Source organism: Enoplosus armatus, chromosome 12, assembly GCF_043641665.1.
Source record: "Enoplosus armatus isolate fEnoArm2 chromosome 12, fEnoArm2.hap1, whole genome shotgun sequence".
In the NCBI taxonomy this organism is placed as follows: Eukaryota; Metazoa; Chordata; class Actinopteri; order Centrarchiformes; family Enoplosidae; genus Enoplosus; species Enoplosus armatus.
This window is the reverse complement of record NC_092191.1, coordinates 17,577,408-17,590,091: the sequence shown is the minus strand read 5'-3', so window position 1 is coordinate 17,590,091 and position 12,684 is coordinate 17,577,408. Positions and strand designations below refer to the sequence as shown.

General features: G+C 41.8%; 1 protein-coding gene across 1 annotated transcript in view; it reads right to left on the bottom strand.

The window, feature by feature from the left end:
• The window catches only part of LOC139293966 (phosphofurin acidic cluster sorting protein 2-like), a 42,937-nt gene extending 30,474 nt beyond the window's left edge, over positions 1–12,463 (bottom strand). The window contains exon 1 of the mRNA XM_070915683.1: positions 12,239–12,463. Coding sequence (XP_070771784.1) covers positions 12,239–12,444 — 206 coding nt within the window. The 5' untranslated portion in view covers positions 12,445–12,463. The remainder of the gene's footprint in view (positions 1–12,238) is intronic.
• Positions 12,464–12,684: the final 221 nt, after the last annotated feature.

Sequence of the window (12,684 nt, the reverse complement as noted above, 5' to 3'; positions counted from 1 at the left end):
TAATGGTGGTAGGTAATTTGGAGGCAGCTAAATTAATTTTTGAATTCAATCTCGAGTGATGAGGACTAATCCAAACGACTGATTGATCGGTTTTAACAAGTTCACACAGTAGGATGTGCCACAAGAGCTTAGCCTGCACTTAGGCTTGCATGCAAAAGCTATTTTAGCCCCCAAATATCTGGTTATGTGTGCCAGATGGCCATACGCTGGTTGGGCTTTAATTCCCTGAATAAAATCTTCTCAAGGCCACAGTGAGAGAGGAGGAAGAGGCTGTGACCAGGGTACACAAAGAGAACAAGAGGAAGCTATCAATTTGGCAAAGCCTGATTTCTGTGACCGTTTAGTTTATGTGTGAGACACAACCTAATGGTCACAGTAGCAACAGAACTCAAAGGTTAAAAGCAGCAAAATGAAATTGACGTTTGGATAGGAAAGAAAGAAAGTTACCTTTATAGGACGGCTTGTGGCGTGCCAAAGAGGTTTGTAAATCCACAGTCATGTGCTTGGGGTGGGGGGGGTGGGCAAGTCGTGTGTCTATTTTGACTTTTTGATGTCAACACATGGCTGAATGTCAGAGGTCAGCATTGAGACAGAAATTACAAATATATCCTTTAATCTTCTATTGTTGTAACAATGAACATTTCACATTAATTCTCATGATGCAAAACAACAGATGCTGGGCACTCAATCAAAACACAGTAGAAAATATTTTGTAATGAGATGGCAGCTGAAGCCTGGCCAGAAGTCATGTGATTAAGCTAAACAATGTTAAATTACAATGCTATGTAGACATATTCATCTAAATATTTTGAAATATAAACCCCAGCAGGCTTGATAAGCGGCTGTGAAATGTCTCATCCTGCATATCAAACATCTAATAAAACATCTCAGACTTGTCCTGTACCATGATCCACACGGTGGGAGGGATTTCTTATTGGAGGTTCTTACATGCACTAAAAAAGCCTTCTCCATCAGTATGCTTGCTGTGTTCCAACAGCCATATTTTAGACAAGCTATGGCTAAATGCACAACACCCTTGTTAAACCGGATGCACCAATCCCGCATGTCTTTGGATTGTTGGAGGAAACACAAACAGACACAGGAAGCTAACTCAGGTTGAACCTGACGTCAATGTTCTGTACTTTTTTCCAATTTAAATATTATAAAAATCAATTGTTTAGTTGAAAAAAAATAATCCAAAGATGAATCAATACTATACTACATATATATATATATAAATATATATAAATAATTGTTGCAGACCTATCATGAACCCCTAAGAGGCCAAAGGCATGAAAGAGTGGTACAAAAAGGTGAAATTATTTTTACAAGACTTTGAAGAAATTGTGACTTTCGTTGATTTCTCTGTGACCTTTAAACTATTGATCACGCTATTCTGATTGATCGGCTAGAAGAATGGGTTGGGATGGGATATCTGATGTAGCACTAAACTGATTTTCCTCTTATCCAGCTCCTTTGACTTGTGGGGTGCCTCAGGGGTCCATTTTTGGAATTTTATTTTCATTACATATGCTCCCCTTGGGGCGCTTGATCCGTCAATTTGGTTATGTGTTTTATCATCGCTACACTGATGATACACAACTCTACTCATCAGTTAGGCCTGGCAACCTCTCAAATTGCGTCTGGCTGAGATTACTAACTGGACGTTTCAAAAAATGTCTTCAATTAAAATCATAGTAAAACTGAAGTTCTGGTTTTTGCCCCAGATCAGGTCCCTACTAACATCCTCCAACATGTTTTGTGTTTTTGTGCTTGAGTCATGTATACTATTTTGATTTGTGATGCCTCCGACTGTGTTTGTATTTATTGTGCTACGTCTCCTGTGGTAATGCTTTTATCCTTTTGTAAAGCACTTTCTAACCGTGGTTTTGAAAGGTGTTAAATAACATAACATTAACCACTTATTCCATCTGGCTCTGGTAATTAAGACACACGCAACTTGTGTAGTTTGTGTTAAGTCATTGCTGGGATGGATTTTAGCTTTGTTGGGCCAGCAGGTGCAGAGACACGAGCTGCATTGGAGCAATCTGAAGCAACGGGAAGGCAGGACAGGAGTCATCAATCAGGTATGAAACAACCCTGAGGGACATGTTACCAAAAGAAAAATAGATTGACGAGCAGATAAACCGGTTATTTCCGAGAATGCGAGAGAAGAGGACGTAAGCTGCACTCATATCTGTCATAATACTCTAATATGGTCTTTGTGAACTCTGTGGTCATGAGGGCTCCCAGAGCTGTGGTAGAGTCTGACTGTTGTCGGGATTACAAGCACTTTTTATGTAATACTACACAGAGCTGGTGCATTTGAGCTCAGTGCCAGATTTTATTTCCGTTTGGTGATTTAAGCTAGTGCTTTCTCTCAAACAGCCATTTGAAAAAAAGATTTATATCTGTGATGTGTGAATCAGAGGTTTGACCAGTATGCTCTTATTGTGTGGGTGGTTTGGTAGAATCCTTCTAAGACTTTTCTCTGATAATGAAGGGTGTGCAAGCAAGTTGTGTATGTTTCCTATTGAGAAACATGGGGCAGAAGAAAAAGCTTTGTTTTGAGGCAAGGTTGCTGTTCAATGACAACAGGAAACGCAAGAATGGGGTGAACCTGCCATCATATTTTATTATCAAGTCAAGCACACGCTGTGATAAAGAGCTTCTCTCGGTTCTGCTGGCACCAAGCCAAATTAACAGACAAAGCACATGATAACACAACCCGGTGACAAGATTTGTGAGTCAGCAATCACACGCACTATATTCACAGCTCAACATGGTGTCTCCCCTTTAAACAAATGCTTCCAGATGCACAAGCTCCCACTGAGCTTCATCACACTACTTTTTGCTTCTTTTACCAATTAAATATGCAACCCCCATGCTGCATTCATACCTCAGTGATCATTTCCAGGAACTCAGTACATGACTGTCATCCTTTGTTGCCGTTTTTACAGAGCTAAACAGCTCTTTTGTTCAGCCCCGGACACAAACTGATGAGGTCAGCAGGCCCATGTTTGTAGTGGCCATGCAAGACAAGATCAGACCAGACACGGCGTGTTTACAGGCAAAATCAGAGACAACGTAAGACACCTTGACCAGATCAGCTACAGTACATCATAACAGAGGTAACATTACAGACGATATCTCCCTAGCATGCATAATGATGAGATTATCAGTTAGCTACTGTCACCTGCAGTACATCTTCTTAATAAGGGTAGGTCTTCAAGCTCATCCAGTGACTTTACAATAAGTCTACAGTGATCGGTCCAACAGATACAGGTGAATCCTGAGAGGGTCACAGCCTCTGACAAGGTTATGACTGAGCTTTAAAATCCTATTAAGGTGGATGGTTTGCCTGGCAGGACCGTCCCTTTGCCTGGAGTCTACTGGTAGGATCAAAAGCTCAAGAGCAAAGCTTTGTTTAAAACAATCTCTCTGTCTAGCCTACTGATCAGGAAAATGAAAATACCTTGAAAGAAGAAAGCAATTGTTGAGTATTTAAAACACAGGACTATTTATTTAGGGGTTATAAAGTCTAGACACACAGTTAATGTGAAGGCAGTTTCCTGTCACTTTGTTGCCAGAGATGCATGAATAATAACGACACATAATGATATATTTTGCTCAATACTGAGCAGAATAACTGTGATTATCATTTTAGCCATTATTGTGGAGCCCTACTTACTAGGAAATATTTGGAATTGCAAAACAGCATGAAAAAATTAAAATGTGCAGAGTATGTCAGAGTCCAGTGTTTATAGCACGCAGAGCTTATGTAAGCCTTTTCAAAAATGACTTAAGATGTTTCATCTTAGCCCTGATGAATGGGCTGGATTGTGCAGGGATGAAAATGCATGACCCCCGGGGTTTTTTACATCAGAATCACATCTTTGCTAAAAATCCAGTTGAAAAGATTAAAAGGTACTTATTGTTAGAAATCTAAGAGCCAGCAAAGACTACACCTAATCCCATTCACCTTGTTAGAGGATGTGAAACTGAGCACAACAACGGGTTGCCTTTGAGTTACACATTGCTGACATTTCATCTAAAGGATGTATTCAGTTTTACCATACATATTTCATGCTGCCATATGGTGCCTCTGATTAGCATCACACAGGATTAGGTCCGCCCTTTAACTCTTGCAACCAGCTCGTATATCATATCTGTTTTTCTCTCATAATTTCTCATCATTGATCAGAGATACAAAGACAAAAAAAAGCTGACACCCTCATCTTCCTGTAAACAAAGACAAAGAGTTTTCATGGTTCTGCTGTTCCCTGTATAAGGAATCAAGATTAGAAAAGATTGCTTTAGGAAGCAATAAAGAGAAAGGTTGAGTGTTGTCAGTGCTAATGATGCTAACTGCACTGCTGCTGACAAACAGGCCTTCCACAACTGTACGCTGACTCAAAACTATATAGACAACACTTCCAGAAAGAAAAATGAACTATGAACTGGGAATTGTGCAATCAACAAATGTACAATAGTAAGCATCAGCAAATACGATTCTGCTTTATATCCTAAATGAATAAAAATGCGCAAACTTCCCAGAGGGAGAGATACTTAATAAACAAGCGATGCATTGCCATGTGCGTTTATTGCTGTAATATCCACCAGTGCTGCTGATAAAACAACTGGTGCATGTTAATATACTTTTTTGGCACTATTACTTGAAATTTACAATGGCAGCCAAAAGTGCTTTCTAACTACTCCTCCCAGTCCATTCCCCTGGCTTAATATGTCCAAATGACTAATGTGCTAAATGTATCCAAGCTCCAGTTTCTCCAGAGTTTCTAAATACAGACCTTGCTTTTCTCTGTATCCATGCAGCAGTCATTTTAACATCAGTGATGCCAAGGTGAGTGAAACTGAAAAGGTGAGGCTCATTAGGCCAGACAAACAGTATGCTGTCAAATAACAAACACACTTTTAAAAAATCCAATGTGAAAAGAGCTGCTGTGGAGATGGACAGCTTTCATCTGAGAAGAGATACCATGTCTGGGATGCCAACAGAAACACAATTACTTAATCAGGACAGACAGCCTTTTTTCTTGCCTAATTTTAAAAGACAGGCCCCACACTGAATGGGTAATGTCCAACAGCCAAGGGGTGTGAGTCAAGCAGCATTATAATTTGATATTTCCTACTGAGAATCCCAATATCTCTAATTATCCAAAGTTCCCAGCATGGCAGACTAAAACACATTTAAAGCAGTAAACTTAACTCCAGTATTCCTCAAAATGTTTGGATACGCATTAAGGGACCAAACTGCTGTTGGATGGTCAAATAGCTTTGGAAACCCCATCTCCCACACCTTTCCGATGTCAGATTAGGGGATTCTGCGTCTCCCCAATTTCAGTAAACTTTCCGAAACCAACAAGACGTTATTCACACCCACTTCATGCCATGATAGGTCAGCTGTGCGGAGGCGAGAAGGAGCCAAGGTTTAACCTTCTCTAGCTTCTTTCTTTTTTCATTGTTGACACAACTATTTCTGTCACTTTTTGTGTGTACAACAGAATGCAGGATGAGTAAGTATGAGTGTCCTCCAGGAGAGACTGTCTGAAATTGTCTGAAGTATAACCCCAGCTCTTGAGCCTAGTCCTAGACCCAAATGTGTTTTTCCAATGAACATATGCATTAGATTTAGAACTAGAACTGGGTCTAATTTCTGTCCATCAAACTATTGGCGTTTTGGCACAGAAGACAAGAAGGGTGGCACAACTGTAGTGTGGGCTAATTGAGCAAAGACACACAGAAAGAGGACTCCAGACAGTTCAGACTCCTTAATCTGTGATTAAACAAGTGGGCAGGGCATCCAGCTCAGTGCTATTTGAGTGTTGACACTCTAGGGACTGTTATGTCCTCAGCTAGACAGCTAAGGCAAAAACGTTGATTCTTTTCTCAGGATATTATTCAGTCAAGACATGGGCAACATTTCCATTGGGTTTATGAGCACAGCAATAAGATTAAACACATGGTCTATGAGTAGGGCTGCCAATAAGAGAAAAAAAACTGTTGACTCAGTGGGATAAACATAATTATACAAGGCTTTTTACCATTTTATTTTGAATCATTTAGTTCGTTTAAATTTCTCCACGTCACCCACCCCTACCTGTGTTTGTTTACATGACTAGACTGTGCTAGAATGTAGCACAGGATCTCTGACTGCCATTATGACAAAAGCCTCTTGTTTTCAAATGGTCTGTCGTGTGCTCTCATTCATCCACACCACAGTTTTGTGTCTGAAATAATGGTCTCTGTGTTGCTGCTGGCACATGCAGCTCAGGAAATGCCTGAATGGGAGAGGTGGGAAATAAGTAGAGCAAGAACAAGAGAGAAATACGAGTTTAGAGACATTGTCCCCAATGTGCTTATTTTGACAGGATCCTCCCTGTGTCAGAGGACAGTTTCCTTGCCTCACTTGTTGGATCAGGAAGTTGGATCTTTTCACTAGCAGAGACCCCAGTATCCACCCACACAAGAATCTGGCCTTTCTCACATTCTGAGGTCCAGGCAGGGGGAAACAAACCTTTCTTCCCTTTGTGAGGAATTCAACATGAGCATTCAGCACATTCACCGTTCACTGTGAAGCTCTAGGCCAGTTCAGCAAAACTTTTCAACAGGGTGGGCAATCCACAGCTCCAACCCGGCCCCCACCCTTCCCCCTTCCAGAGAGCAGGTTGTTGGTCAACAACAGAAAACAAAAGGGGGCTGAGGGCAGAGCAAAGCAGCCTGGCTTCGGCTGCACCAGCAGCTCTCTAGTTGCCAGGAATGTGAAACGTTTCCCAAGGAAATTCCTCCTCCTCCAGGAAGACAGGGAAGGAAACCAAGAAAATTTTGACACATTTCAGGCAGTGGGAGTGAGCATGAAAATAAGGGGAGAGAAGGTGCTGATTGGTCTACTGTTGCTGTTACTGTTACAAAGTGCGTGAACAGCATGGTGGAGCATGTAGCCGAGTTAAGACTGATTCTACTCCATGGATACCGTGAAACAAAGGGGAACTACACTACAGTTATTAGTTAATATTTCCAAAACGTATTAATGTATTTTAAGAAGGACCTAAAAAACGTATAATTAATTCTACATTTAATTATAATCTTTACAATGGCTGTAGTAATTATAAATTACCATTAAAAAGCAATTATATTAAACTCTAAATTCCATGACCAATATCATTACTTTGAACTTCTAGCTGCAGGAATCTATCAATGAGTCTTGTTATCTCTTTAAAGGGAAACTTTTCCATCAAAAGTCTGCCAGAGAACGGAAAAGAGGAAAGATGTTGGCTCTAGGGCTGTTGTTCGAACTACTACATTGTACTTCTGCATTTTTTGTATGCCCACCTCCACGGACAGTTGAATCGAGAGAGGGGCGGCTTCTCACCGCTCCACAATCAAAACATCCTGTTCAAAAATCATGGCTAGAACTACTACTGGAAGACCATGATGGCAGAAGGCAATGTTGCTGTAGATATTGAAGAAAAAAAGGGGGGGGGGGTTGTGAAATGGATGTCGGAGTGCTACAGCAACAGCGTTTCATTACACCCATTCAAGACTAGCTTAGCACATACACTGCCCCAGTTTGTTACCCGGCGGTGCTATCAGAGTTTAGCTATTTATCTGGGAGTGGCAATGGGCCCCGTGCATTCTGGATGTTGTAGGTTTTCTACCTTTTGAGCAAAAGGAAATACCACTGCCCTTTTCTCTGGTTTCTCTGGTCATGTAGCGCCAACTTCAAAAATATTTGCATTGTCCAAATGTGATATGGTCCTGGTGACTGAGCAGCTGTACAGTACAACAACAGTGCCATTTCCGTGCCAACAGGTACTGCATCAGATGTCAATACTGTGGCCGAAGACTGTAAACATGACGCAGACTGACATGGAGTGCTGTGTCACAATCCTGAAGGGCACTGGAGATGGCTGATGGGCCTTGTTTATGATCGCAAAAGGAAGCAGAGGATTAAGCAGACAGTGTCTGTGTGCAGCATCAGATTACTAGCTCTTCTTTTCCTGTTATGAAATCAGATTACTGCAGCTCCCCTGCTACGAGAAACAATATCCAAGCCTTGAGACGGGTGGGGGGGGGGGTTATTGAGGAGATGAAAGAGGAAAGTAAGCTCATATCATCGGACAGACAGGCCTCCTTTATTTGTATCCTGAGTTAATGGTTTCATTTTAGGTTTAAAAATGAACATACAGAGAATTCGACCTTAAATCAAAGAGATTAAGGCCAGGGATGATACTGGTGGTTGCACGCTAGCAATTCAAACTTCAGGATACAATATATAATAAATGGCTGTGTGCATCACAGCATAAGACATATGTAAAGATTTAGGGATGATGGCTTCATCTCCACTGACCTAGAACAAAGTCAACACAATAATGTCAATAATGTCGCTCCTGTCCAGGCCTGAGTTTGTTTTTGTTTATCTCATTTGCTGACATACACAGCACACATCAATTTGATAGACTATAAAGAATCGGGGCAGAAGAAACAAACATCTGACCAGAGTCTGCAAAGTACACTCAATTACTACACAGATAAGGCTCTGCCACTCACGAGAGAATAAGGTCATCTTGGGTCTCACATGAATCAAACAGCCAGAAGGAAGGATGCTCTGCTCACCCGAGATAAACGTCAGAGGAAAAGACGAAAGATGTTTTGTAGCTTGTGGGAAAATCTTTAAGATATCTTTACGTCTCTTAACCCAGATAGTGAAAGATAGATACAGATTTGAAAATATTTCCAGATCATGAAAACATTTTTCATTCAGTGGCCCAAATAAGACAATGTGATTGGTAACAGACATCTACCATAACAACTTCCCCACCATTTTAGGAACAATGAAGTCTAGCAAGCTTGTATTGCAAACATGCACAAAACTGCTTGGTTGTGAGTGAGGAGGGCAGAGGTCACAACCCAAGCTGTAAAAGATGTTTGAACTTGGGAAGAAGCCAACCCTCTCATGCTGCTACCCATTCTGTATTGTTAATAGATAAGCATTAGGGTTGGGCGATGTCTACTGAATTGGCATATGACGATGTCCACAGTGAAGCACCGCCGTGGATGATGATGATAAAGTTGTTTTGTATGTATGTTGGACATGAACTACTCTTTCTATTTTTTGCACATTTGAGCCCATCCTCACCTACTCAAGCCGCCTTTGTATTTCACAGTATTGTGTTTCCACGTCAAATCAAGTCTACAGAAGTCACAATAGCCACCAAAGCATTGAAACCATCTAGATAACCGACCATCCATGAGTACCCTGTTTGACATCTGGTTTACATGCATACAAGTCTTCAAGAAATCACTGAATTAATCGTGTAATCAATATAGAATATCATTTCAGGAGCTACTTTGTGCATTTTATCCTGTTACTCAGCAACATTACCAAAGCACTGGTCAGCTATTTGGTGAGGGTAAAATAGGGTAAACCCTCTCTAAACCCAACACACCCTCCACACGTTTTGTGTTTCTTGAGATGATGGTTAACACACACAAAAAACTCAGCTTATAAGAAATAAGCTGCAACACTAATACCACATGGTATTAGAAACATGGAGGGTGGCAGACTGGCAGTGCTGGAATAAAAACAATGCTTGTCCAACTGTTCCAACAGGCCTGTTAAGGACGGAGCTGCCAAAACACTCGTCTGTCAGGTAAAAACCAGTCAAATACGGTACCAAGCTCAGCAATAAAATGGTATGTGCCAGCTTATGGTTGCATTTTGATATAACAAGCAAATGATAATAACAAGTAGCTCCTTGTCCAAATAACAGATATAACAAATGTCTATGAATCTAGCTTGATCCTGTGTAATAGTAAAGAAGTACATAAAAAAGAAAGGCAAAGAAAAAAGTTAGAGAATGTCCTAAAGTGTCCTTCAGTGGCCCAGTGCCATAGGTGTGTCAACAGAAAAACTGCAAGGAACCACAATCCCATGCTGAGAGGGCCTACAAGAGCTGACAACATATTTTCCATTGTGAATAAAATATTTTCCCCTAAGCACGGCTTTCAGTAGGGCCACAGGGCTTAGGAGGATCAATTTTTAAAATACAGCGTCTTATTAACAAACAACAGCTGTGTGTGATGTTTTAGAGTACCACAATAAAAACAGTCAATTGCTAACAGGCCTATGCTCTCATGTCCCATGCCACTTAGCTGGACACCCACATTTGCTAAAGGCTCGTGGAGGAGCAAACAGCTGCACACAAAAGGGCCCAGCCCCTGAAAGAATGCCAAGGCAGAATCCCCAAAACAGGCCTTGGGCTGGGCTCCATGAAAGACCTTTCACACCAGTCTAGGATGAGTGGTCTAAAAACATATAAGGCAGCAATAGGCTTGGCAAATTACTTTGCAAAATGCTGTGAGCACTGTAACTCAAAGCCACCGTGCCAAACAAAAATTACAACAGTACTTATAGCCTAAATAAATTGTGTCATACATCAACTTAACTACTCCATTACATATCAGATCTAACAAATTATCCCAGATATCAACAAAGTCTGGTGTCAGGCAGCTACTACAGTCTTATGATGAACAATGGCTGGTAAACCTTTATGCCTCATTAATAATCCATTATCATCCTCATCCTTATCCATCTTTTAATACAGCACCACATTTGTCATACACTACAGAGAGAGAGCGAGAGAGAGAGAGAGAGAGAGAGAGAGAGAGAGAGAGAGAGAGCATAGTGTGTGCCATGTATGCAACACTATAAATGCACTGACAGATCTACTGCTTTTTCTGCTAGCCAGCAGTCTTGAAACTTAATGGATACAGTTAGCAGAGGCATGCTCACTCCAGTCTTATGTCAGATAACAACACATCTAGTCGTGTTTGCTGTCATTCTAGCTAGCTTCAAATGAGCTGAGTTGCCACAGACAATGCCGAATAATAGTCAAAAAGAGATTTGAAAGATCAAAATCACTGTAAATTATCTATTTGTTCCATATGCTATGATTCCACAGACACTTGCATACTCATGCAGGCTCTACAGAGGCAGCAGGCGAACACACACACACACACACATACATACGCACATCGACTGTGGAGGAAACCCTCCCCTTGCAAGCCCACTTCTCTCCCAATGAGTGGAGCAGATCTAGGTCAAAGCTGATTAATGTGCCCACAGCTCCCGAGAGGTTTCTGGTCAGGTGGCAGCAATGCCTGCTCACTGACGATGAATGCTAATGCAGAGTATTGCCGAATATTGCTGCAATACTGGAAATTAAATGGTGTCATCAGAATAACATAAAGACAATGCGGATGAAAGCGAGCACATTTGCATACACAAAAGTGGCAATCAAAGCAGTTTCCTCTCTTCTTGTGCCAACTGCTGTTGCAACACTAAGAGAGATTGTGTTTGTGTAGGTCTTATGGCTGTGTGTGTGACCAGTTAACCAACGCCGAGGCACACAAAGGTATCTAAACATAAACATAAAACAGCTCACAAGACATGAACGCGAAAATGATGTGGGTGATTTCAAACGGCCAGCCAGCTGTTGAACTGCCCATTTGCTCAGACAGCTCATGACACACAGTGCTACTTAAGGATGAAAAGGATGTCTGCTACTTCTGAGACGAACGGCATCCATGTCACTGTATTTATAGATAGTTCTGTTGCTATTAGGTGGCATGCATTCCGTAAATCTGTTCAAGCTCAGGCCTGCATGGACAAAGGAAAATGTAATATCTGCAGAGCTTTAACAACGTAGTCACAAAGCAGAGGACAAGCAGCAGCAACCCTTCTGAACGATAAACTAGTTAGCTGAACTTTTGTTAACGCTAGCTAGTTATCATAACGGTCGGAATTAAATTGAATACACATAACTGTTAACCAAACACTTACACACTTGGCGACCAAGTCTAAGACATTTATGTAAATTAGACAATTTAGCATTGGTCATTTTAGCCGACTGCATGTTTATTCAGGAAAATAGGATCTGGAGTAAAATGCTTTTAGCACGAAACATGAGAGGAACTCGAACACCAGTGCTATTTGCTAGGTAGCTTTAGCATTAGCCACCTTGCTAGTTAGCTTGCTAGTAAGCAACCAAACACTGTTTTGGAAATGTGTGGCAGCTCGTCTCTCTTGTCTAACATTACAGTCAACTAGGGCGTTGTTTGTCCGACGTTAGCCTAATATTTACCAAACGGTATGGTGATTTGTAAACATTGTGGTTTGTGGTATTTTACGCTAACACAACTATGTTAACGTTACCTCGGAACGCAGCTTGGGGATGATCGGTCTATCTCCCAGGTCGCAAAGAGGTTCATGGGTACAGGCATGCTGCCGGACCCCAGGACCACAGCCCCGGCTAACGCTCCGGTCGGGAGGGTCGTCGGTGCTGGTCCACCACCGCCACCGCTGCTCGGGTTCAGGAAAGCGGCCCGGACGCCTCCTCTCTCTACAGCCGCCGCCATCATCACCTCCACTGCCTGGGGAGCAGCTCTAGCTGAGTGTCGGACGAAAGCGGGAGCCGCTGAACTCTGTGCTGCCTGCTCCTGTTCCTCCAGACTCACAGCACATCTACACCGACTGGAGATGCTGATAGGCGGGGCGGGGCATGTTACCACTGATAGGGGGCAGCACGTCCCTGCTTCTAGGGTGGGACATCTTTACTATTAACCAGACCTCTAAACATATTGCCATACTCATTTAACATG